The sequence below is a fragment of the Giraffa tippelskirchi genome, chromosome 6, assembly GCF_054371585.1.
Source record: "Giraffa tippelskirchi isolate mGirTip1 chromosome 6, T2T-mGirTip1v1.2.pri, whole genome shotgun sequence".
Taxonomy (NCBI): domain Eukaryota; kingdom Metazoa; phylum Chordata; class Mammalia; order Artiodactyla; family Giraffidae; genus Giraffa; species Giraffa tippelskirchi.
This window is the reverse complement of record NC_137280.1, coordinates 138,586,989-138,613,980: the sequence shown is the minus strand read 5'-3', so window position 1 is coordinate 138,613,980 and position 26,992 is coordinate 138,586,989. Positions and strand designations below refer to the sequence as shown.

Genomic DNA, 26,992 nt, shown 5'->3' with positions numbered 1-26,992 from the left:
TGGCTCACTCTAGAGGTGGATAAGAACAAATTAAAAAGTCACAATTTTCAGCAGAATAATTTTTTAAAAAAAGAATCTGAGGGTGAAAAAAAAAATCACAAAATTAATAAATATGTTCTTGTTTAACTTCCTATTTCACAAATCTAACACGTTCCCTCAGAGAAGCTAGTGGAAGTCTCTGGTGTCAATAATCATTTGAAAATAACATACTAACCCTTTCAGATCCCTACTGTATCATTCAGGGTAATAACAGTCATGTTCTAGTCAGTAACAAAGGTACACAGAGCTTCTCATTGTTTCCTAAGGAACAGTTAGAATACTTAAAAGAATTTGGATAATCAGTGCAAGCTAGTCTATTACATAAAGCTGGAAATCTGTACCTATACTTAATTTGCCATTAGATTCCTTCTTGGCACTGGAGTGGAAAAACCACTCAGTTTCTGGCAATCTTTCAGATTACAATTTGCATCTACTCAGGCTGATAGTTCAACTTACATTTATTGACAAATTAATAAGGACAGGGTACTACAGGTACTGTTTCAGCAGATGGGGATGCAAAGAGACATAAAACATTATTTCCTGTCAAGTGATTTAAAATTCAGTTAGAGAGATAAAGAATTAACCATACTGTGCAATAGGCATTAAAATGTCAGAAAAAGCAACAGAAGGGCTGGGGTGATCAGGATGGCTTTAAGGAGTTGGGACTGAGCGTTGAAGAAAGTAGACTCCCACACTCGGAAACCTAGTACAAGAGCACTCCAAGTTAAAGGCACAGCAGAAGTAAAAGTGTGATTTACAGGGCACCATGCTGGGGAAAAAAAAAAAAAAAAAGACCTGAAGATGATGTCACAGACCTCTTTTGAAACTGAATGTAGTGGGCTGAACAACGATCCCCAAACTATGTCTGCATCCTCACTCCCAGAATCTGTGAATAATACTTTTTGTGGAAAAGGAGGTAATTAAGTTAGGGATCTAGAGAGGAAAAGCTTATCCTGGATTATCTTGTTCAGCCCTAAATGTAATTTCATCTTTCCTAATGAGAAACATGCAGAGAAAGTTTTGAGGCAGACAAATGGAGGGAAAGGTGAGGTGAAGACAGAGCAAGAAGCTGAAGAGAGAGGCAAGGAGTGAATTCTCCCTATAGCCTTCAAAGGGAGTGCAGCCCTGCAGACAGCTTGATTTGGGGATTCTGGCCTCCAGAACTATGAGATAATAAATTTCCATTGTTTTAAGTCACCAACTTTGTGATAATTTGTCACAGCAGCCCTAGGAAACTAACACAAAAATCTTTCAAGTAAAGCTTCTACAAAGATCTACATGTAAGGCTTCAACAAGATACAAACCCTAATTGAAAGAAGAGTCCTTATAGCAGAAACAAATACAACATTGTAAAGCAATTATCCTTCAATAAAAAATTTTAAAAAAAAGAAGGAAGTGTCTTGAGAGTGCTTTGAAAGGAGTAAAGTGTCACATAAACAAGAGACTCACTAAACAAATATAAATATTACAGCACTGAAACTTTCCATCTATAAGTTTTAGTGCATGGCCATTTTAAGGCTTATTGTCAAGCCTCAAATAATGGTCAATTTTTCTTTTTTCAAAAGTAAATGCCAGCATACACTTGACTTCTATTTGACTCCTAAAACATTAAAATAAAGATAATTAAACTGTACCATTTCAATCATAGTTTGTGGTCCGTGGGACCTTTGTCACTTTTCAGAAATACAACCTGAACTGATTAGGAGTAAAGTACCATAGTGTGTACAATTCACTTTCAAATGATTCAGGGGAAAAAAAGCATATATATTTATAGAGAGCTAAAATTATGAGTTCAGCTGATAAGTCCAGCTGAAGGACATTGTAATATTCTTTAAACTTTCCTATAGAATTGAAGTTTTTCAAAATAAATTGAGGGAAATATTTCATCCATTAACACAAGGGCCACTGCCCATACCACTAATCATCACTGTGTAGTTATATACATAATTGTGTATCATCATTGTGCTTTTGTTTAGTTATCATGTCCCAATGCAAAGATTCCTACACTAAGGATGATGAAATTACAAGTTAAACTATGAATACTGTATGCATTTTTCTGGGAACACATTTTGTGGCTTTCATCAGACTCTCAAAGAAGTCTGTGGCTCAAATTTAAGAACCACTGACATAAAGGGCAAGGAATCACAACTCCCTCAGGTCATAGGTTAAGATTAATTAAAAGAGCACAAATCAACATGGTTGTCAAATCTGCTGGTCACAGCAATCAGAACACTGAAAGCATAGATACATTAAAAAACAAGAGATAATTTCTCTTGGTAAAGGCGACACTGCACTTGAAAATATGTGGGTTATTTTCAAATACCTTTTGCTATTGATTTATAACATAATTCCACAGTGATAAGAGAACAGACTCTGTATGATTTCAATAGCTTTAGACCATAAAATATTTGCACCTTGTTTTATGTCCCTGGATATGATCCAGTGTCTCCTAATTTAGTCTATGGGAACTTGAATAGAATTTTTATCCTACTGTTGTGTGAAAATTGTATAAATCTTAATTATGTTGAATTGGTTTACGGTTCTTTTCAGGTCTACTATATCCTTCTACTTTTCTGTATTATCTGTATCATTCTATTAATTTTTGAGCATTTGATATTGAAGCTCCAAGTAAAACTCTTAATTTATCTACTCAAAATATAATTGTAACAAATAGTGGAATTATATGCAACTCTGTTCTGTATTTTCCAAGTCTCCTGTAAATGTGTTGTCATACTTTAATAATTAAAAAAATAAAAAAGAAAGAGGAAAAAAAAGAATTAAAAAAAAAGTAGGGCTGATGGATGAAGTAGGTAACCTCATCTAAGAGTGTTGAGTACCCACTGATTGATTCTAGCATTAAATACGATTCCTCTCAAACAACTTCACAGCAGTATCATCTCCAACACAACATTTTCACATTTTCACAGTGCCATGCACTATAAGACATTTTACGTATTAAGTCTCTTAATTCTCACAACCATCCTTGAAGTTAAATATTATCCTCATTCTTTGATATGAGGAAAAACTGAAACTGAACCTCAGAGAAGTTAAGCAAATGACCCAAAGCTACAACACTTGTGCCTGACAGAAACCTGAAATCCAGTTCTATCACCTGTGGTCCAGTGTTTTTCAAATATATCACAATGCTGTCATCATTTTTCCACCAAACTGCTGATTCATAATATTTCCAACTTGGTTTTTCTTGTGGAGAATTTTAACATATGTACACCTTAGTAACTACTGTCTTCAAACTTTTACACCGACTCTTCTATTTTTAAAACACCAAACCATACTCTTCACTCTTTAAATTTTAACATCACCTCTTCCAGAAAGACTGCCCTGATAAACCCCTTAAAGGCTCATCACTTGTGTCCTTCCCGTGTGTGATACAGCACTATTTTAAGCCAGAGCATTTTTTCTTTAGATCCTAGATTTGCCATGTAACCTTCAATAAGTCACAAAACTTCCCAAATGCATATATCACTAAAATGGGAGACTTAAAATTTAAAGGCTGGGAATTGTCCATCTGCTACCAAATATAATCTGTAGAAAAGTATTTGGTGAGCAGCATTTTTAAATCCAGTTCAGTGTCTTCAGAGGAGGAAATGCACTCAACTGACCGTCACAAGCCCTACCACTCTCTTTTTACAACAACCACATCTCTATAGTTCATTTCTATTATCTGTCTGGCATTTGGTATGCAATTAGGTTTCCAACCACTGGATTATTATCAGTTATACCTTTTCTATTTAGTTTTCATGTGGTCATTTCCCCACTATAAAGTCCAAAATGGGGATTCATAAGTTATGTAACTTCAAACCTAGAGATTACCTAACAAAATCCAACCTTCCTGTATTACACAGATGAAAAGACTGAAGCCAAAGTGCTTTAGTTACTTGCTCAGAGGTTCCCAACACAAGTCAGTGTGGGACAATTTAAATCAACCAGAATAAACAAAATATTCACTTTGTGCAAGACCCTACCCTGGAGCTACAAAGCGAAACAAGAATTGTCCCTAACTGTCCAGGATACACAAGGCAGGAAAAGACAAAGACATATATATATATGAAGCCATTATTTAAGAAACACATGCTAAAAGAAAGAAGAAACTGATTTCATTTTTTTTTTAATATTTATTTTTTATTTATTTGGCTGCACTGGGTCTTAGTTGCAGCATGTGGGATATTCATCGCAATGTGCGAGATCTTTTAGTTTCAGCATGTAGTACCTAGTTCCCTGACAGGAATCGAACCTGGGTCCCCTGCAATTGGAGCGTGGAGTCTTAACTGCTAGGCCACCAAGGAAGTCCCCATTTCATTCATTTTTAGTGAGATCATGAAAGGGAAACATTTAAACAGGAATTTGAATAATGAGAACTGCTGGATTGTTTTGTTTGTTTTGTTTTTAAGATTTCTCCATTGCCTTTACTCACAGAAAAATGTATCTTCACATTTGTTCTCAACATGACCAACTGGAGCAGCACCCTTTCTCCCAGAGAAGTGCATTGACAGAAGAACTGGAGAAGGGCTTTGAAGGCTGCTGTTACTAACAGAAAGAGAGGGCACAGCATGAAAAAGCCAAGAAATATGTAAAGGCAGCATAAACAGAAAAAGTAAGTAAATCAGCATGGCTGAGGGTGGACTGATGGAAGATAATCTATGAAAGCAAAGTGAAGACAAATCCTAAGTACCAGTACTTCCTATTTTCTTCTTTAGCCACCTCTTCATCCCTTAAGCCAAGAACCTAAAACAAAGCTAGATATAATAGGAACTCAATAATAGTTTATAATGATAAAAACACTAATGGCAGCTAGGATTTAGGGTGGGATTATTATATGTCATGCACTGCATAAAACACTTTATAAACATTATTTCATTTAATCCTAATTTAAAAAGCTACCAAGTAGGCACTAATAATCCTCTCATATCACAAAACTGAAGCTTAGGAAAAATAAGTAACTTTTCCAAAATCAAACAGTTAAAATGTGGATTCACAACTTATCAGATGTCTCCAAAACCTATGAACTAAACCAAAATTAATGTTAACAAATACATCAATCAGAAAATTTACAATCAGATTATCAACCTCCACACAGCAACAGCTGTACTACATTAGAAGGACAACCAGAAGCTGGCAGACAAAGCCTCTTACCAGTACTGACTAAAGTTCATTCCCTAACCTTACGGAACGCTTTGTCCTGAGGTTAAAGAATGCTCTAGAAAATACAGTATAAACCTTCAAAATTCTGTAACTGTGGGACCTTCGGCACAGGTCCCTATTTTACTTCGGGGGCTTCAATTTCCTTGTCTGAAAAAATGGGTATAGCAGTACCTACACTAGGATGTTGTAAGAATGAGATAAGCGCATAAAGATTTTAACACAGCGTCAGACACGATGTAAACTGCAGCTGTCTACAATACAATCACTGCCCATATAGGCAGATAATTATATAACTAGAAAAGTACGCTCCCAACTTGGTGGGAGAGTCTAGGAAGTGTCCAGAAAATGCATTTACAACGTCCCTTCGGTCACTGATAATCCTGGTCCCCGCAGAGCTATGCGATACGGGGGTAAAAAAAACGGGGTGGCAAAGCTGAGATTCTGGTGTATCGTTCGCCAGCCTCAGGGCCTAAAGCAGAGCCTGGTACTTAAGCTCGCAGAGAATGAGATGGCTGGATGGCATCACCGACTCGATGGACAAAAGAGTTTGAGCAAGCTCTGGGAGTTGGTGATGGACAGGGAAGTCTGGCGTGCTGCAGTCCATGTGGTCGCAAAGAGTCGGACACTACAGAGCGACTGAACCGAACTGGACTAAGGCCGGGACCCTTCCGCAATTTCGAAGCGAAAGACTTACCTCAAGGCCAGCTTCCCCCTGAGATTCTGCATCCATAACGCACCTGCAATATCAACACAAGTCGTTAATTCAGATTCCCACCTCACTCCCTTTTTCCACCACTTAACCATCAAGAAATCTTACCCAAACGTTCCAGTATAACCGCCGCCATCTTTCTCCCTCCGTCTACGGAAGCCTCTGAGTTCAGAACGCCTTGTGCGCAAGACGCATGCGCAATTCTCTGGGTTGGGGTTGTTTTTTTTTTTCCCCCCTTCTTAAAGTGAATGCAGCCATGAAATTAAAAGACGCTTACTCCTTGGAAGGAAGGTTATGGCCAACCTAAATAGCATATTTAAAAGCAGAGACATTACTTTGCCAACAAAAGTACGTCTAGTCAAGGCTATGGTTTTTCCAGTGGTCATGTATGGATGTGAGAGTTGGACGGTGAAGAAAGCTGAGCGCCGCAGAATTGATGCTTTTGAACTGTGGTGTTGGAGAAGACTCTTGAGAGTCCCTTGGACGGCAAGGAGATCCAATCAATCCATCCTAAAGGAGATCAGTCCTGGGTGTTCATTGGAAGGACTGATGTTGAAGCTGAAACTCCAATACTTTGGCCACCTCATGAGAAGAGTTGACTCATTGGAAAAGACCCTAATGCTGGGTAGGATTGGGGGCGGGAGGAGAAGGGGACGACAGAGAATGAGATGGTTAGATGGCATCACCGACTCGAGGGACATGGGTTTGGGTGGACTCCGGGAGTTGGTGATGGACAGAGAGGCCTGGCGTGCTGCAATTCATGGGGTCGCAGAGAGTCGGACACGACTGAGCGACTGAACTGAACTGAACTGAACTGAAAGTGATACCGAGCCGCACCTTCATTTGCGGCGTTGTCTTGGAAACTGTCAACAAGAGGCGGGTGCTTAAGATGGGGTCCCCTCAGCCTTGCTTCGGAATGGATTACTCAATAAGGGCCAAAGTCTAGCGATTTTCCGAAAATTCGTAGGGATCCAGAAAAACTGCGAAGCCTCACAAATGGTCTGAAAGGATTAGGAAAACAGACCGTGAACCAAGCCAACTAACCTGGGAGGACTTCAGTTTTCTCAAAACAAAAATAAGTATCGCTAGGGCACAGGCTTGTAAAGACCACAAGAGATTGTAAGAAAGTTCTTTTAAACAACTCAAAATAGCAAAGTGCTAGTCACTCAGTAGTATCTGACTCTTTGCGACCCCATGGACTGTAGCCTGCCAGGCTCCTCTGTCCATGGAATTCTTCGGGCAAGAATACTGGAGTGGGTTGCCATTCCCTTCTCCGAGGGATCTTCTCAACCCAGGCATCCAACCCAGGTCTCCTGCAATGCAGGCAGATTTTTTACTCTGAGCCACGAGGGAAGCCCACTATGTATAAAATAAGCCACAAGGATATATTGTACAGCACAGGAAATATGGCCAATATTATGTAATAACTTTCAGTTCAGTTCAGTCGTTTAGCAGTGTCCGACTCTTTGCGACCCCATGGACTGCGCACGCCAGGCCTCCGTGTTCATCACCAACTCCGGGAGTTTACCCAAACTCATGTCCATTGAGTCGGTGATACCATCCAACCATCTCATCCTCTGTCGTCCTCTTCTCCTCCCGCCTTCAATCTTTCCCAGAATCAGGGTCTTTTCCAAGGAGTCAGCTCTTCACATCCGGTGGCCAAAGCATTGGAGTTCCAGCTTCAGCATCAGTCCTTCCAATGAATATTCAGGACTGATTTCCTTTAGGATGGACTGGTTGGGTCTCCTCCCTGCCCAGGGGACTCTCAAGAGTCTTCTCCAACACCACAGTTCAAAAGCATCAATTCTTCTGCACTCAGCTTTCTTTATAGTCCAACTCTCACATCCATACATGACTACTGGAAAAACCATAGCCTTGACAGGACGGACCTTTGTTGGCAAAGTAGTGTCTCTGCTTTTTAATATGCTGTCTAGGTTGGTCATAACTTTTCTTCCAAGGAGTAAGCATCTTTTAATTTCATGGCTGCAGTCACCATCTGCAGTGATTTTGGAGCCCAAAAAAATAAAGTCTCACACTGTTTCTGTTGTTTCCCCTTCTATTTCCCATGAAGTGATGGGACCGGATGCCATAATCTTAGTTTTCTGAATGTTGAGCTTTAAGACAACTTTTTCACTCTCCTCTGTGACTTTCATCAAGAGGCTCTTTAGTTCTTCTTCACTTTCTGCCACAAGGGTGGTGTCATTTGCATAGGTGAGGTTGATATTTCTCCAGAAATCTTGATTCCAGCTTGCGCTTCATCCAGCTCAGCGTTTCTCATGATGTACTCTGCATTTAAATTAAATAAGCAGGGTGACAATATACAGCCTTGACGTACTCCTTTTCCTATTTGGAACCAGTCTGTTGTTCCATGTCCAGTTCTAACTGTTGCTTCCTGACCTGCATACAGATGTCTCAAGAGGCAGGTCAAGTGGCCACAGTTTACTGTGATCCACACAGTCAAAGGCTTTGGCATAGTCAATAAAGCAGAAATAGATGTTTTTCTGGAACTCTCTTGCTTTTTTGATGATCCAGTGGATGTTGGCAATTTGATCTCTGGTTCCTCTGCCTTTTCTAAAAGCAGCTTGAACATCTGGAAGTTCACGGTTCATGTATTGCTGAAGCCTGGCTTGGAGAATTTTGAGCATTACTTAACTAGCGTGTGAGATGAGTGCAATTATGGGGTAGTTTGAGTATTCTTTGGCATTTCCTCTCTCACATAATAACTGGCAAAAACAGTGGTCAATCGAGGGGAAAAAGATTTATGACAGGCCAAAATCTCTCAGATTATAACTGGTAAAAACAGTGGCTACAAACAATCTAGGCTTCAGTGCCACCAAAGTTTAGTGTTCCTACCCACATAAAATAAATAAGTTTTATATATACTTATTTTTAGTAAGTTTTATATAAAACTTCTCTTCATTAGCATAGATAGTTCAGGTTTCCTTTAATACATATTCAAGAGTTTGAGATACTCAATGCAAACAAGCAATACGAAGAAGAGTAAGTGCACAAACGGAGCATTTTAGGCCGTTTGAGGTGGAAGGCAACTGGTTTTTTTCCTCCACAGCACTTAACACATACAGTTTCTTCATAGAGTTGGTACTTAATCACATCAAAAGAGAGTTACTCTATTCTGCTTCTCCTTGAGTATCAAAACCCAGAGCTAGAATTTCCACCCAATTACAAAAACCCTTGTTTTTGATTTCTAATTAGAATTTTTACCTTTTTGTTAGTTGGCTTCTTGTAGATACTTTTAAAGCATCTCCAGAGCTAGCACGGCAGAGAATAAACCAGCAGGGCGGGGAGGTGACTCCATCAGTCTAACCTCTTAGTTAATTTTCTTTGCTGTCGTTAATGAGAATACCTAACCTCTGGGCTGGGCTTCCCTGGTGGCTCAGACGGTAAAGAATCCGCCTGCAATGCGGGAAATCTGGGCTGGATTCCTGGGTTGGGAGGATCCCCTGGAGGGGGGCGTGACAACCCACTCCAGTATCCTTGCCTGGAGAATTCCACGGACAGAGGAGCCTGACGGGCTGCACAGTCCATGGGGTCGCAAAGAGTCGGATACGACTGAGCGACCGAGCACACAGCACAACCTCTGGCTAGCTAGGCTCCAGCGGTAGCAGACCCTCCAAGAGGGGCTGGGAAGCCGGCTGCAGCCCGGGGCCCCGCCTCTCCCGGGCTGGAGGCAGCAGGAGTCGAGCGCGCCGTGAGGTCTGGACCTTCGCGCGCGCCGTAGCGGCGGGCCGAGAAGGCGGGGCTCCGGATCAACCCCGCCCCCTTCCCGGCTCCAGCGTGTGGCTACGAACGGTCTGCTCCAGTGGTTGCTTCCCTTATCCCTGGTTGCCCGTGATTATGGGACAGGAACCGCGCACGCTACCGCCTTCCCCTAACTGGTACTGCTCCCGATGCAGCGATGCCGTGCCCGGGGGCCTCTTCGGCTTCGCGGCGCGGACCTCGGTCTTCCTTGTCCGCGTGGGCCCGGGCGCGGACGCGATCCCAGGGACGCCCCCATTTCGAGGTAAGTCCCCCACCTCTTGACCCCAACCTACCTGCACTAACTGCGTTCCCCAGGGGCGCCGAGAGGGCGTGTCTAGCCACCCCACCCCGCCTTAGATGGGGAAACTGAGGCTCGGGCGGAGAGAAGGGTCTATTCACAGTCGTCTAAACTGAGTCGTGTCCGGGTCTCCAAGGTTGAGCTCTACACCACGCTATGGCTGAGCGGCCCCGCCTCCTGGCTCTCAGCGTGCATCCGCTGGCTTACTAAAAAGTTACCCGTGTGTCTTTCCAGGTATTTATAACACTTAGGCCTTGCTGCCTACAGCTCCAGGCCCTAAGCGAGATCCTGCAAATACATGATACTCACTTCTGTAAGATAAATGACCTGAGCCGAATGCTTCCAGGCTCCAGCTGGGTGTTGGTTATGCCTTGGGATGCGGCATGCCAGATACTTCCTCTTTTCTAAAAGACTTCTAGCCAGATCTAAATACAAATCTCTCTTACATTCTTCATTGGAGCTGCTCCTCAGCCTGAGAACTAGGCACATCAAGCGATATGAACGTATTTTACAATTAAAAAGACTGAGTCCCAAGGAGATAAAACGACTTGTCTGAAGTCAGGTGGCAGAGCCAATATCTGCACTTGAGGTTTCTAATTGGGGGTTTCTGGATATTTTTGTTATTCCATGAAATAAGTGAGGCCGCAATCACCGACAACAGTAAAGATTCTGCCAGGAATCTTAGATAGCTCTTTAACCTGCAGCCTGGTTTTGCTTGAAGTCATAGGCGAGTTGATGGGACATACGGAAAAGGTGTCTGGCTTCACGTTTTGTCATCACCCGGGTCAATACAACCTCTGCGCCACCAGCTCCGATGATGGGACTGTGAAAATCTGGGATGTAGAGACAAAAACAGTTGTGACGGAACATGCACTCCATCAGGTACCATGGCTTACTGGTTTCTCAGACTATTAATATATATCTGTGTCAGAATTCTCCTGCTTCAAGTATAGTTTTGCTAGCTCCTCTGTGCTAGGTTAACATATATATATATTTTTTTTAAATTAAATATAATATAAAATATATGTTATATATATTATTGTAAATATATATTATACAGATTTGTATATATATACATATAAGGTAACTTTTATAATTGTGTTTGTTCATTAAATCAGAAGGTGTATATTGTAAATGTACCTCAAAACTTTTTTGGAAGGAGATACATATAAATCAGAGGTCAACAAACTCTGCTGCCTGCTTTTGCAGATTGTTTCATTGGAATACAATCACAGCTCTTCATTTTAGTATTGCCTAGAATTTTAACTATTGCTGCTTGCAGGCTACAACGGCAGAATTGAGTAGTTAAAATAGAGACAATATGCCCACACAATCTAAAATATTTACTCTCTGGCTCTTTACATGAAAAAGACTCCTGATATAAACTGTGAGTGAAACTTATTTTGAAACTAGATGGTTAATTGATATACCTGCCTAGAAAATATAGAAAAGAACTCAGTTAATCTTAGGAAGAATTTTGCATTAATCTACAACGGAAGAAAAAGATTTAATCGTTCTTAGCCTGAATTCTCCTATCATTTGATTATAATATCATCTTGCTATATGGGTGGTCCTAACAGTATTTATTAAATACCTATAATATGCCTAGCATTATACAGATTAAAAACTAAGTAAAAATTAAGCAATAACAAATGAGAAGCAAATATATCTTTCCTTTGTTTTTAAGCATACAATATCAGCATTGCATTGGTCTCCTCGAGTAAAGGATCTGGTAGTATCTGGAGATGAAAAAGGAGTAGTTTTCTGTTACTGGCTTAACAGAAATGACAGCCAGCACCTCTTTATAGAACCCAGGACAATCTTCTGTCTTACTTGCTCGCCTCATCATGAAGATTTAGTAGCCATTGGGTAAGTACTGTGCCATCTGCACTAATAATTTATTTTTGTTTATGATGTTATTTTGTATTTTATTTACCTTCTCCCATCCCTTTATTCCTCACAGGAAACCATTTACAGGTATTAACTACTCTCCCTGCACCCCTAGTATCATTATTCCTGTGACCTCCAGGTCCTCACTGTATTTTTGTTTCCTTGGTTTCTGTAGTACTGTTCTTTCCTCATTCTTCATACCTGATTTCTTCAGTGAATCTCCAAATGTCAGAAATGTCCTCTTTCACCTTTTACTCCTCTGTACTTACCCTTGGTTATATTATAACATTTATTCCCATAGTGTCAAATGACTCAGCTCTGCTCTGATTCTCTGCTCTTCCACTCAATTAGGAAAGCAATGTGGCATTGGGATCCGTCTCCCCTGTGATCATCAACGTTGTCTTCACATGAGGTGCCTCAGTAGGCAGTCCCCTCTCCCTTACTGCTCCATTTACTTCTCTCTCAAAGATGTCCATTCTGTCTAGTTTAAAGATGAGACATAAGCACAAGAATCTAAGAGGAGAAAGTCCAACAGGAGAGAATTCAAGAGACTTGGAGTTGGGGTAGATAAACACGGAAACAACTTTTCCACAGTTTGTTGCAACAATGTACATGTAGACATGAAGCCAGAGGAGGTATATGGGGGTCAGTTCAGTTCAGTCGCTCAGTCGTGTCCGACTCTTTGCGACCCCATGAACTGCAGCACACCAGGCCTCTCTGTCCGTCACCAACTCCCGGAGTCTACCCAAACCCATGTCCATCGAGTCGGTGATGCCATCCAACCATCTCATCCTCTGTCGTCCCCTTCTCCTCCCGCCCTCAATCCTACCCAACATTAGGGTCTTTTCCAATGAGTCAACTCTTCTCATGAGGTGGCCAAAGTATTGGAGTTTCAGCTTCAACATCAGACCTTCCAATGAACACCCAGGATTGATCTCTTTTAGGATGGATTGATTGGATCTCCTTGCAGTCCAAGGGACTCTCAAGAGTCTTCTCCAACACCACAGTTCAAAAGCATCAATTCTGCGGCGCTCAGCTTTCTTCACCGTCCAACTCTCACATCCATACATGACCACTGGAAAAACCATAGCCTTGACTAGATGGACTTTTGTTGGCAAAGTAATGTCTCTGCTTTTCAATATGCTATCTAGGTTGGCCATAACCTTCCTTCCAAGGAGTAAGCATCATTTAATTTCATGGCTGCAATCACCATCAGCAGTGATTTTGGAGCCCAAAAAAATAAAGTCTGACACTGTTTCCACTGTTTCCCCATCTATTTCTCATGAAGTGATGGGACCAGATGCCATGATCTTAGTTTTCTGAATGTTGAGCTTTAAGCCAACTTTTTCACTCTCCTCTTTCACTTTCATCAAGAGGCTCTTTAGTTCTTCGTCATCTGCATATCTGAGGTTATTGATATTTCTCCCAGCAATCTTGATTCCAGCTTGTGCTTCTTCCAGCCCAGCGTTTCTCATGATGTACTCTGCATAGAAGTTAAATAAGCAGGGTGACAATATACAGCCTTGACGTACTCCTTTTCCTATTTGGAACCAGTCTGTTGTTCCATGTCCAGTTCTAACTGTTGCTTCCTGACCTGCATACAGGTTTCTCAAGAGACAGGTCAGATGGTCTGGTATTCCCATCTCTTTCAGAATTTTCCACAGTTTATTGTGATCCACACAGACAAAGGCTTTGGCGTAGTCAATCAAGCAGAAATAGATGTTTTTCTGGAACTCTCTTGCTTTTTCGATGATCCAGCGGATATTGACAATTTGATCTCTGGTTCCTCTGCCTTTTCTAAAAGCAGCTTGAACATCTGGAAGTTCACGGTTCACGTATTGCTGAAGCCTGGCTTGGAGAATTTTGAGCATTACTTTACTAGCATGTGAGATGAGTGCAATTGTGCAGTAGTTTGAGCATTCTTTGGCATTGCCTTTCTTTGGGATTGGAACGAAGACTGACCTCTTCCAGTCCTGTGGCCACTGCTGAGTTTTCCAGATTTGCTGGCGTATCGAGTGCAGCACTTTCACAGCATCACCTTTGAGGATTTGAAATAGCTCAACTGGAATTCCATCACCTCCACTAGCTTTGTTCGTAGTCATGCTTTCTAAGGCCCACTTGACTTCACATTCCAGGATGTCTGGCTCTAAGTGAGTGATCACACCATCGTGATTATCTGGGTCGTGAAGATCTTTTTTGTACAGTTCTTCTGTGTATTCTTGCCACCTCTTCTTAATATCTTCTGCTTCTGTTAGGTCCATACCATTTCTGTCCTTTATCGAGCCCATCTTTGCATGAATTGTTCCTTTGGTATCTCTAATTTTCTTGAAGAGATCGCTAGTCTTTCCCAATCTGTTGTTTTCCTCTATTTCTTTGCACTGATTGTTGAGGAAGGCTTTCTTATCTCTCCTTGCTATTCTTTGGAACTCTGCATTAAGATGGGAATATCTTTCCTTTTCTCCTTTGCTTTTCGCTTCTCTTCTCTTCAAGCTATCTGTAAGGCCTCCTCAGACAGCCATTTTGCTTTTTTGCATTTCTTTTCCATGGGGATTTTCTTGATCCCTGTCTCCTGTACAATGTCACGAACCTCTGTCCATAGTTCATCAGGCAGTCTGTCTATCAGGTCTAGACCCTTAAATCTATTTGTCACTTCCACGGTATACTCATAAGGGATTTGATCTAGGTCATACCTGAATGGTCTAGTGGTTTTCCCTACTTTCTTCAATTTAAGTCTGAATTTGGCAATAAGCAGTTCATGATCCGAGCCACAGTCTGCTCCCGGTCTTGTTTTTGCTGACTGTATAGAGCTTCTCCATCTTTGGCTGCAAAGAATATAATCAATCTGATTTCGGTGTTGACCATCTGGTGATGTCCATGTGTAGAGTCTTCTCTTGTGTTGTTGGAATAGGGTGTTTGCTATTACCAGTGCGTTCTCGTGGCAAAACTCTATTAGCCTTTGCCCTGCTTCATTCTGTACTCCAAGGCCAAACTTGCCTGTTACGCCAGGTGTTTCTTGACTTCCTACTTTTGCATTCCAGTCCCCTATAATGAAAAGGACATCTTTTTTGGGTGTTAGTTCTAAAAGGTCTTATAGGTCTTCATAGAATCATTCAACTTCAGCTTCTTCGGCATTACTGGTTGGGGCATAGACTTGGATTACCGTGATATTGAATGGTTTGCCTTGGAAACGAACAGAGATCATTCTATCATTTTTGAGATTGCATCCAAGTACTGCATTTCGGACTCTTTTGTTGACCATGATGGCTACTCCATTTCTTCTAAGGGATTCTTGCCCACAGTAGTAGATATGATGGTCATCTGAGTTAAATTCACCCATTCCAGTCCATCTTAGTTCGCTGATTCCTAGAATGTCGACGTCAAGGGATTCCTAGAATGTCGACGTCAGTGGGGGTCAAGGGAGCATTAAATGGAAGATAACAAAGGTATGTTTCTATGCTGATGGAATGAGGCAGAAGGGGAGTCTATTGCAGGGGTAAACAGTGATGAATACAGGAGTGATAATGAGAAGTCAAGAGGGAATTGGCTCCAGATCACAAGTAAAAGGAGCCAGCTGAAAATGTGGAAATAGGTGTAAGTAGTTTCACAGATCTGCTTGGAAGAGAAGGGTGTTTCATTCTGATGGCTTCTGATTTTTTGTGAGGCACAAGTCAAGTTCAGAGTGGGGCAGGAGCTGGATGCAGGAAGAAGGTATGAAAAGAGTCATTTCAAGTAAACTACTCAAACTGATTGAGAAAGGAGGTGGTTAGATTCAACCAGATTTGGGGTTTTGTGGAGTAAATACCCCTGAGAAAAAGGGGGAACAAAAGGAGATAAGGATTTTATTTAAGGAGTGATTATAATGATGGATCATGAACCTGCTCTGCATGCTCTGCTCTGAACAGGAATACAGGTGTGGGTGAGTAACACTGAAAATGGAAGGGGTCTGTGATCGGAGGTCTCCATGAAATGGGACCATTGTGGTGAGAGTACAAGAGACGGAGCAGAGAGGGTGGTAGGCAGGGGTCAGAGAAGGGTAAATCAAACTGACCTTGAAAGATGAACAGAAATTCACAAGAAGAAGTGAGTCTTTCAAACAAACAGGATTGAATCAGAATGATTTGTTTTTAAATGTTCTTCAAAACAGGGATTAGTCCCTGAAGTCTTGATTGAAATTGCAAAATACCTTGATCACATGTCTGTTAGGTTATATAACTTGATGGTTTTCAAAGTCTGTATCTTCAAAGACTTGGTATATTCTATGATATTGGGAAAAAATACTTTTTTAATAAAGAGAGAAATAAAGCTGTAGGATTATCTAGTGTATAGGAAATGTAAACAGGTATGTCCACTTTGGAGAGCAATTTTGCACTTTCTAGTAAAGTGAAAATGTGACTAACAATTTGGCAGTTCTTTCCTAGGCATCAAACCTGAAACTGTCTCAAGTGTGTGATAAAATTATTAAGTTTATTATATATTTTATAATCTTACAATAATAAGATTATTAATAGCATTTTATGTTTGTAATAGTAAAAAAAGTGAGAGCCTTTCAAAAGGAAAATGAGTAACTAAACTTGAAGTATATTCATACAGTGGAGTACTATACAATAGTATAAATGACGGATCAGGGACAAGAGTTATATGTGTCAACATGGATGACTCACAAAAAGAATGAGTGGAAAAAACAAGCTACAGAAAAATAGACGTGTTACCATTTATATGAAGCTTTTAAATGTACAAAGTAATTTTGTATCTCATTTAGGAATACATACAAAGCAAGTCTAGAACTGATGTAACACAAGATTCAGGAATAGCAGTTTACCTCTGTGGAATAGAGGGGGAGAAATTTGATTGGGATGAGATATACAGAGGATTTCAACTGTACTGCAAAGTTTTTTTTTCCTTAAGCTAGAGGGTAGATATTTCTTTATTGTGTCTGAAATACTTCATCATTTAAAGGAAAAAAACTATTAGAATTTCTCAATTTCTTCTAAATTAAAAAAAATGACAGTCTTGAAATACCCAGATCTACAGGTTAGAATTCTGCAGCTTTTGTTAGAAAAGTAAGATTACTTGTAAAAGTAAAAAGATATTTTTAGTGTATTAGGACAAATTCATTTCCAATTAGGGAGATTGCTGGCCCCTTTCAGGACTATTTTTCTTTAACGTTTCCCTTGAGCACAAGCATGCTCTGCTGTCAACCTTCATGCTGGGCAACATGTATAGTATAACATAGTACCAGGAATTTGACCATTTGATCAAAATATGAAATAAGTATACTTTGGAAAAAGGACAGAACAAAATTATTCCTTGCTCTCTTTCCTCCCGGCCCATGCCCTTAACTTTTAGAAATGCACAATAACTCCTAAGCCAAAATGTTTCCTAGAAAGACAGTCTGTATTTTTCAGCAATATTTCTAACCTTGTTTTTTAGCTACAAGGATGGCATAGTGGTTATAATTGACATCAGCAAAAAAGGAGAAGTTATGCACAGGCTTCGAGGCCACGATGATGAGATCCATTCCATAGCCTGGTGTCCCCTGTCGGGTGAAGACTGTTTATCCATAAATCAAGAGGAAAATTCAGGTAGAGATGATTTAAGAGGGTTCAGTACTCTTTAGACCCAAAGAACCAAGTGGGTAGAATAGTGTCATTTGAATTACATTTAAAACTAGATTTTACAGATCAAATCTATGAAAATGATAGTTACAAGAACTCTTGCAAACTAGTTTTTTCTTTAATGAGTACATTTTTAATGCAAATTAAAAACAAAATTACCATCTCTATCCTAGAAGAACCTGAAATTCCCAATGGGAAAGTTACAGCACAAACTCCAGTAACAAAAGGCTGCTACTTAGCCACTGGGAGCAAAGACCAGACCATTCGGATCTGGAGCTGCTCTCGAGGCCGAGGTAATAATACTCGACATTTCCCTTGTGATAATAAAGTAAAGCTTTTTTACTGTCTTGTTATCCTGAGTGTGTGTCTTGACTGTCCATGGAACTTCTTTTAATCTGCAGGGGTGATGACTTTGAAATTGCCCTTTCTTAAAAGAAGAGGAGGGGGTGTAGACCCAACTATTAAAGAGCGCCTTTGGCTGACACTCCATTGGCCCAAGGATCAGCCAACTCAGCTGGTATCCAGCTGTTTTGGGTAAGTTTTTTTTTTTTTTTTGGTCATGCTCTCTGACACACTTTGTTTTTCTCTCTAGTCTCAGGAATTCCTAGGCTTCTCTTTCTAGACACAGCAGATGGAGACAGCAGTGGCTAAGGTTTATATTATGATGGGCCATTTGTAATGGAAAAGTCATGGAATTAATACCTATGCTGTCTAATAAGAGTTATGAAAAGATCAAATAAGTACAGCCTGCTTGTTAAGTGTGGACTGTGAAGTCAAGCAGATTTCAGAATCAGTCTGTTACTTATCAGCTGTTCATAAGCAAGATCCTTCACTTTTCTGAGCTTCAGTGACTTCACGTGAACAAAGGGGCAGTTATAGTGTTTCCTTTCTCTTAGGATGATTATGACCATTCGTTAAGCAAAATTTATTGAGCACCTGTTTCTAGTTGCTGGAGATGACAAGTGAATTTAACAGACAAGGTCCCTGCTTTTAAATGAGGTAATAAAGGTAAAGCATGTAGGAATCTCCCGAAGTGTTAGTTGTGATGCTACTACCCGCACTGCTCCAATGCAGACGTATGCTCCAAAAGCCTTTGTGGTTATGCAAATTATGGTGGCATTTTATAATTAAAGCTGTTAGGAAAATCTGTTCAGAAGTAGTCTAGTATATTTGCATGGTTCAAAAAGAATGAAAGGATATAATAAAGCTCCTTTTTAAAAATTTTAGCCACACCACGTAGCTTGCAGGGTCTCAGTTCCCTGACCAAATCAGGCAACTGCAGTGAAAGCACCGAGTCCTAACCATTAGACCACCAGCAAACTCCAAACCTCCCTTCCCACCTCTGCCTTCTCTGCTTGGTGGTCCTCACCATAGGCAACAACTTCTTTAGTTTTTGCGTCTGTTTTAGAATATGTAATTTGTCTCTCCTTAAAGGAACAATGAACAGAAAGTATTTTGCAGCTGAGGGCCCACACTCTGGCCCAAAACCACTTGTTTTCAGATTGCTCATGAAAGAGAACGGCTACTTGTTTTTCCTTCACAGAGGTGAACTGGTGCTATGGGATCTCACTCAGTCTTGGAGACGGAAATATACCCTCTTTAGTGGTTCATCAGAAGGGCAAAATCATTCAAGGATTGTATTTAATTTATGTCCTCTGCAAACTGAAGATGACAAACAGCTGCTGCTTTCCATATCAATGGACAGAGATGTAAGTACAGCTTATTTTGCATTCAACACTGTATAGTGGTGATTTATGACTTGGATAGGTTTAGAGGACTTTTTCAAATTATCATCAGTTCTCACACCTCACCTCGCCCCCAGGTTCCAATTTCAAAGTTACTGTTTCTGATTGGCATACATACATTAGCAGTAGAGAAGGGAAGGAACAACCAAGATGTCTTTTTGTTAAAGCAGATACGATAAGGAAGAGATGTGTGCATGAAAGGATGTGAGAGGTCATTATGGTTTAGCTTTAAAATATCCTTGTCTATAGTTTAGGTAGCAGAATCATCTGCTCTTGGCAGAGTCTCTGTAAGAGAGAATTGGCTTTATCTAAGTAACCTTACTGTTTTGCAATAAGCAAAGCTTGTTTGATAGACTTTGTTTTCTCCCAAGTCACTGTGTTAATAATAAACAAGTGAAGATTAAAAACTTAGCATTCCTCTTCCAATGGATATGATAACATATTTTGCTTTTTGAGATAAACTCTGATTCTTCCACTGTCCTGAAACCATCGTCATCTTTTTTCTTTCTTTACTTTTTTTGAATTTACCAAATGAGATTATCAAAGCTGTGTAATATTGTGGAAAGGCCACTGGACTCTGGGAAATAGGAAGCCTCAGTTCTAGTGTATTGTGTGCCTTCAATTCACTTGGCATCTCAGGGAATAAATGTATTCCAAGATCCCTTTGAGCTCTACAATTTACTGCTTTTTTTTTTCCTAATTCCTACTCGAATAGTTAAGTTACATTCTCCTGCTGCACTCATTGAGCCCATTCTGTCTGAAACGTTGATTGTTTTTCCTGTTTCTCTGATCTTCATAAAGACCCTAACCCTTAACCTTTTCAGGTAAAATGTTGGGATATGGCCACTCTGGAGTGCTGCTGGACCCTGCCTTCCCTTGGTGGGTTTGCCTATAGTCTGGCTTTCTCTCCTGTGGACACAGGCTGCTTGGCTATAGGCGTCGGGGATGGCATGATTCGCGTATGGAATACACTCTCTATAAAGAACAACTATGATGTGAAAATTTTTTGGCAAGGTGTCAAGTCCAAGGTTACGGCGGTAAGGATGCTTCTTTGAACTTGCCATGCATTGTTTTCAAATAACTAATTCTCTCTTAGAGAATACCTATTCACATAAATGAACTATATAGGGAATTCACACTTCTTCAAGAGTATTTTTGATCCAATTTGAAACTGGGAAAGCACAGGGACCCTCCCTAACCAAACGCATTACCTCCTAATTCAGAAATTTGGCTTTGTTTGTAAAATTACATTTTTATTCAAGTCACCCTGTTTTCTAACAGTAAGAAATTTAAAATAACCTGGATGTGTGTGCATTCATAGGCGATACATTAAATTATAATATAACCACATGGGGAATAATAATGTTTATGATTAAAAAAAAACCCCAGTACAGAAGTGTAGAAAGCAAAAATGTTTTCTTTTCCACCCTTGATTCCATTCTCCTGCTTCCATCATCCAAAGAACCACTGTTGATGTATCTTTCCAAACTTTGTTAATTAATAAACATTTGATCCTATTTTTGTTTTTCAATTACATGTAAAGTTTACTCACAAAAAATTTCTAGAAAGATACAGAACTGGCAATGGGGTGTTTTAGATGGTGAAATTACAGGTGACTTTATTTTTAATACTATTTCTCTTTTAAATAATGAGAATTTGTTACTTTTAAAATTAGAAGACACCAATAGCAAGAAATTTTTCCAGTTGAACACTGAAGTATAATCTAATGAGCCCCTTAACAGTGTCCCTTTCTTCATATTTCCTTGTAGCTGTGCTGGCACCCAACCAAGGAAGGCTGCCTAGCTTTTGGAACTGATGATGGAAAAGTGGGATTGTATGACACCTACTCCAACAAGTAAGAAATAGATGATCTTTATTTAGCCCATTGACTAAAATGTTAGTTCATTTTGAGTTCATAGACCCAGATGTTTATCATAGTAAGACTGGGAAGCATCTTTAAGATTCTGACTCTGAGACTGGGGCTTAGAACTTAGAATTTTATTTTAAAAACATTTTTTCAGGTGATAGTGATGGTTCAGCCCATCTGACGTGTGAAGTTTTTTTTTTTTCAGGAAAACATTTGCTTTTGTTTTCTCGCAACATTCTTTTTACAAAAGTTTTCAGGCATCCAAGAATGTTAAGTTATTCATAGGGGCTTTCCTGGTGGCTCAGATGGTAAAGAATCTGCTTGCAATGCAAGAGACCCAGGTTTAATCCCTGAATTGGGAAGATCCCCTGGAGAATGGAATGGCTATCCACTGTAGTATTCTTTCCTGGAGAATTCTGTCGACAGAGAAGCACGGTGGGCTAGTCTATAGGGTCGCAAAGAGTCAGACACAACTGAGCGACTGACATTTATATGGGCTTCCCTGGTGGCTCAGACCATAAGGAATCTGCCTGCAATGTGGGAGACCTGGGTTTGATCCCTGGTTGGGAAGATCCCCTGGAGAAGGAAATGGCTACCACTCCAGTATTGCTGAGTGTAGAATTCCAGGGACAGAGGAGCCTGGCAGGCTGCAGTCTATGGAGTCACAAAGAGTCAGACACGACTGAGCAGCTAACACTTTCACTTTCAAGAATGTTAAAAGCTTAGAATAAAGAACATCTCTGTATGTTCCATCTTGAATTACCAGCTGTTAACATTTTGCCATACTTTTGGTACACTTAACAAAAATTAGCAGTAATCCATAATATGATGTAATATCCTGTGCATATACAAATTTCCTCAGTTGAGCCAAAAATGTTTTTCTAGCAATTTTTTTTTCAAACCTTTTTCCAATCAGGGGTCACACATTGTAATTTTTTATGTCTCTTTAGTCTCTTATTATACAATAGTCCCCCACTTCTTTCCATAACATTGCCTTTTCAATTTGAAGATTCCAGATATGTTTTCTAGCACATTCTACATTTTGGACTTGTCTAGTTAATTCTTTGTGGTGACTTGTAACTCAGTTCACTCTTCCTGTATTTCCTATACTCCTTGTCTTCCCTGTATTGCCTTTAGTCACAGGCAGCTACTGAAGTGTGCCAAGTGTAGAACACACTTGAGACTTCAAAACAGAAAAGACTGTGAGATGCCTCAATAGTTATTTTAATTATATTTTAAAAGGTAATTCTTTTTAATATACTGAGCTAATTCCTACAATTGAATTTCACTTGTTTCTGATACTTCTGTTGACATGGCTACTAGAAAGCTTTAAGTTGCAGACGGGGCTTGTATTTATGGCTCACAGTATAAATCTATTGGACACAGCTATTCTGAGGGCTTGATTAGATTCCAGACCTGCACTGTTCAGTTTGGTAGCCACTGGCCACATGTGGCTACTTATGCTTAAAGTAATTAAAATTAAATAAAATTAGAGATTGAGTTCCTAGTCACATGTGCCACATTGCCAGTGCTCAAGGGCCGTATCTGGCTAAGGGCTACTTTATTGGACAGCACTGTTCTAGGCCAGGGATTACAGAACTGTGGCCCATGAGCTAAGAAAGTGCTTAGTCGCTCAGTCGTGTCCGACTCTTTGTGATCCCATGAACTGTACCCTGCCAGGCTCCTCTGACCATGGGATTTCCCAGGCAAGAATATTGGAGTAGGTTGCCATTTCCTCCTCCAAGGGATCTTCCCGACCCAAGGATCAAACCCAGGTCTCCTGCATTGCAGACGGACTCTTTACCGTCTGAGCCACCAGGGAAGCCCATGAGTTAAGAATAGTTTTATATTTTAAAAATCAATGAAAAAGAATCAAGAATATTTCACAATGTGTGAAAAGTAAATATAATTCAAGTTTCTCTGTCCATAAGTAAAGTTTTATTTAGAGCCCTGCCACACTCATTTCATTACATCTTATCTGAGGCTGCTTGTGTGCTACACAGCAAAGCGGATGGGTTGTGACAAAAACTGCTTGACTCACAAAGTCTGAAGCACTGACTACCTGGCCCTTTACAGAAAAAGTTTGCCTCCTCCTGTTCTAGATCATTTGCACCTAAGTGAGAATCATTCATTATACTGTAGAGCTAACCTTTTCATGTGCCAATTCTTTAGGTACTTGTGTATAACTTGTTTATTGTTTAATCACTAAGTCATATCTGACTTTTTGCAACCCTATGGACTGTAGCCAACCAGGCTCCCCTTGGGATTTCCCAGGCAAGAATACTGAGTCAGTAGCCATTCCCTTCTCCAGGGGATCTTCCCAAGCCAGGGATCGAACCTACATCTCCTGCATTGACAGGCAGATTCTTTACCAGTGAACCACCAGGGAAGACCCTATGTATAACTTACACACAGTTAACTGTTTTTCTCCATTTTTAATCTTTTTTTAAAAGGCTACACTACATCAAAGAAGTACTTAATAAAATAAAATTACATATCAATTTAAATAGCTTTGTGTCAGTACAAAATTACTAATTCTAGTAAATTACTATCTTTTGGTTATTATAAGCTGAATATTCAAACTGATAGCAGCAAAGGTATATAGTAGGAGGAAGGACGTTACTGAAGATATATTGTTAGGTATTCAGCCAGAAACGCTTATTCTGTTTCCTTTAGCCATAGAAAATTTGGTTTATTGTCTAGACTGATCATGATAAATGTGTCAGATACATGGAAATAAAGAAGTCAACAGCTCATTCAGTCACAGATACTGGAATTCTAAAATCATACAGAGTATAGTATATGTTAAAGGTAATGACTACACTGCCCTGTCCAGACACATCACATATCATTAATCAACCAAAACCTTCAAAAATACCCTGAAGAGCAAGGTTTCTTTTTTAAAAAAATAAATAAAAACCAAAAACTCAAAAAGAACTACCATATGACCCAGCAATTTCACTCCTCGAGATACATCCGAAAAAAACAAAAACACTAATTCTAAAAGATACACGCAGCCCAATCTTCAAAGCAGTATTATTTACCATTGCCAAGGTATGGGAGTAAGCTAGGTGTCCATCAACAGGGGAAAGGGTAAAAAAGGGGTGTGTGTGTGTGTGTGTGTGTATGTACACACACGCACACACAGGAATGCTGCTCAGCCATAAAAAACAATGAAGTTTCAGCATTTGCAGCAACATGGATGGATGGAAAAGACATTATGCTAAGTGAAATACGTCAGACAGAAAAAGACAAATACTGTATGATATCACTTATATGTGGAATCTAAAAAATACAGCCAACTACTGAATATAACAAAAAAGAAGCAGACTCACAGATACATAGAACAAACTAGTGGTTACCAGTGGGGGGGCGGGTATGGAGATGGAGGAGGGGAAGGTATAAACTATTGGGTGTAAGGCTCAAGGGTGTATTGTATAACATGGGGAGTATATCCAGCATTTTGTAATAACTAAATGGAAAATAATCTTAAAAAATTGTAAAACATTTTTAATTTTTAAATAAAAACCATTATTAGGTAGAAAGGATGGAAGAAATGAGTGTGAAGAATAAAAATACTAATCCAGAGGAAAAAAACTTAAAAACCTATCTACTCTGAAATCTTGGAAGTCCCTGGCCATCCAGTGGTTAGGACTATACGCTGCTACTGCAGGAGGCACAGGTTCAATCCTTGGTCCAGGATCCTGCAAGCTGCTTAGAACAGCCAAAAATAAATAAATTAAGTCTTAGTTTGAGAATGTGGTGTTAATGACAGGGTAAGCCAAAAAAATGACTGTAGTCTTTTACTTGACTATAAGGTGGATATATTTGCATGGTGATAATATATGCTTAGTAGTAACCTTAGTTCTGGGCTGAACAGTTTGCATTTTCTGTCTTGTCCTGTTTTTCTCAAGTTGTGATAGCCTTTACTTTTGTATATAACTACAGTAATATTAGAATATTTGACATTTAAGTGAAGTGAGAAACTCAGGAATAGATAGGGAAAATAACCCCAAACTGGCCGGTTAAGGGATATTAATAACTTTTTTCTAGGTAAAGTATATTTGGGACTTATTTTCTAGTTGCTGTTATTACATTGTATATTATTTAAATGTTTGCTTCTGTAACAGGCAACTTTTTTAAAAAAGATGGTCTGTTTTCCACTGTACCTTTTTAAATCTTTCTGTTTATAATTTCCCTTCCCCCCAGACCTCCACAGATTTCTAGCACGTATCACAAGAAGACTGTATACTCGTTAGCCTGGGGACCACCAGTACCCGCTGTGGCACTCGGTAAGTATCTGAATCATTCTCTAACAAACATAAGAGTATTCTCTTTCAACTTAATCGTAGGATATTCAACCTGGAAAAAGTCATAAACATTCTAGTGCAGTAACTCCTTATGCAGGCTGCTGTGTCCCTGGGGTCCGTGAGGGCAGTTGTAACAGGTGATCAGTTAGAAACCATTCACCTAGAATAAGCCTCTCCAAATTATAGTATTTGGTCTCTCTGAGCTGAATTTTTTTATTGTGAATATAGTTATCTCATGCTAGGTCCTGATACCTAATCTAATTATTTTCACTAAAATTTGCTATCGCCTTTTAATTTTATCAGAATTATAATGTTGGAAATTCCTTGGCAGTCCAGTGGTGCAGACTCCATGCTCTCACTGCCGAATGCCCAGGTTCAGTCCCTGGCCAGGTAACTAAGATCCCACAAGCCACAGTGTGGGCCAAAAAAAATAAGCAATTTATTTTTTAAAAATTTTTAAAGAATTATAATGTTAATGATCATCTGTTTCAACCTACAGTTAAAGCAGAGTTAGAATTTCTCAAATGATCTCTTGTTGCCTGTGAATACATTCTGACCCTTTTTTAGCCCCTCAGTCTTGCCTTTCTTATTCCTACAATGGTAGGTCTTGCAGAATTTATAAACTGAATGTGTTCAGCAAAATCTTTAGTAGTCTTTTCTTCAGCATCTATAGTGGAACATCTGTATATCTGCATAACTGCAGTGTAAGTCATCAGAACTCAAGCAGCATTGTAGTTGTAGTTCATTCATTCATTTAGCAAATGCTGATCCATGATTTGTGCCAAACAGTTCTACAGTAGTGAAAATAAAACTTCTCCTTACAAAAACCCATCAGAACCACTGTTTACTTCCTAAAATAAACAGGACAGTTACTATAACACCAAAGAAATCATTGCTTTGAGAATAGCTTCTTACATTTAGTCATAGGAAGTCCTGCAGCTTCATATAGTTAAATGCCAGACACTACTTATTTCTGTAAGATAAGATAAATTCCCCAAAACTTTGAGAACATGTCTTCTGATCCCAACTTTGGCACCCCTACTATTTTGAGTGGCAGAAGAATGTTTAAAGTAAACTATGTTGTATTATAAGAATTAATAAAACTTTATTACTTCTACTCCCAACAACTGTGTTCAGATGCATACCCTGACTTGATTCCAGGGTATTAATGTAATTCTTTTAAAACATCTCACAGTATAATGTGGTCATATTACAGCAACAAACAGTTAAGCTGGTGAAGTACAAAACTGATAACTTTCTTTTTTTATTGCATGTAGGAGAAGGAGACAGACCTTCCCTCACTTTATACAGCTGTGGAGGAGAAGGGATTGTCTTACAGCACAACCCTTGGAAGCTTAGTGGAGAGGCCTTTGACATCAACAAACTCATCAGGGACACCAATTCAATCAGAGTAAGTTCTTGTGATTTGAAGTCTTCTCATGATCTCTCTGTTTTATCTTCTCATCTTGCACAATAATGCCATTATGTGAGGTATCCATTGTGCTCAGTCAAATTTCAGGCTTCTCTCAGTTGCAATGGCTATTTATTATAAACTTTCAGATCTTGAGGGAGAAGGCAATGGCACCCCACTCCAGTCCTC

General features: G+C 39.7%; 3 protein-coding genes across 19 annotated transcripts in view; 1 reads left to right on the top strand and 2 right to left on the bottom strand.

Moving 5' to 3' along the window:
* Positions 1–6,062, bottom strand: part of MRPL22 (mitochondrial ribosomal protein L22) — a 43,671-nt gene extending 37,609 nt beyond the window's left edge. For all 6 annotated transcript variants that reach the window (XM_081501892.1, XM_081501888.1, XM_081501891.1 and 3 more), the window contains exons 1-2: positions 6,017–6,062; positions 5,894–5,936 (exon numbers count right to left, since the gene is read on the bottom strand). Coding sequence is in view for 3 of the 6 variants with exons in the window: in XM_081501888.1 (XP_081358014.1) it covers positions 5,894–5,936; positions 6,017–6,044 (71 nt within the window). In the remaining 3 variants the exon portion in view is untranslated. The remainder of the gene's footprint in view (positions 1–5,893; positions 5,937–6,016) is intronic.
* Positions 6,063–9,685: 3,623 nt separating this feature from the next.
* The window catches only part of GEMIN5 (gem nuclear organelle associated protein 5), a 41,951-nt gene continuing 24,644 nt past the window's right edge, over positions 9,686–26,992 (top strand). For 2 of the 10 annotated variants that reach the window (XM_081501867.1, XM_081501865.1), the window contains exons 1-11: positions 9,686–9,929; positions 10,687–10,847; positions 11,653–11,834; positions 17,286–17,437; positions 17,647–17,763; positions 17,872–18,004; positions 19,014–19,179; positions 20,040–20,252; positions 20,985–21,070; positions 25,292–25,374; positions 26,670–26,803. In XM_081501867.1, the coding sequence (XP_081357993.1) occupies positions 9,764–9,929; positions 10,687–10,847; positions 11,653–11,834; positions 17,286–17,437; positions 17,647–17,763; positions 17,872–18,004; positions 19,014–19,179; positions 20,040–20,252; positions 20,985–21,070; positions 25,292–25,374; positions 26,670–26,803 (1,593 nt within the window). In that variant the 5' untranslated portion in view covers positions 9,686–9,763. Of the gene's footprint in view, positions 9,930–10,686; positions 10,848–11,652; positions 11,835–15,259; positions 15,564–17,285; positions 17,438–17,643; positions 17,764–17,871; positions 18,005–19,013; positions 19,180–20,039; positions 20,253–20,984; positions 21,071–25,291; positions 25,375–26,669; positions 26,804–26,992 lie in introns of those variants that run through there. The other 8 variants (XM_081501864.1, XM_081501863.1, XM_081501874.1 and 5 more) reach the window with 4 other exon arrangements.
* Positions 10,531–26,992, bottom strand: part of CNOT8 (CCR4-NOT transcription complex subunit 8) — a 63,486-nt gene continuing 47,024 nt past the window's right edge. For all 3 annotated transcript variants that reach the window (XM_081501884.1, XM_081501883.1, XM_081501881.1), the window contains exon 7: positions 10,531–10,798. In XM_081501884.1, the coding sequence (XP_081358010.1) occupies positions 10,751–10,798 (48 nt within the window). In that variant the 3' untranslated portion in view covers positions 10,531–10,750. The remainder of the gene's footprint in view (positions 10,799–26,992) is intronic.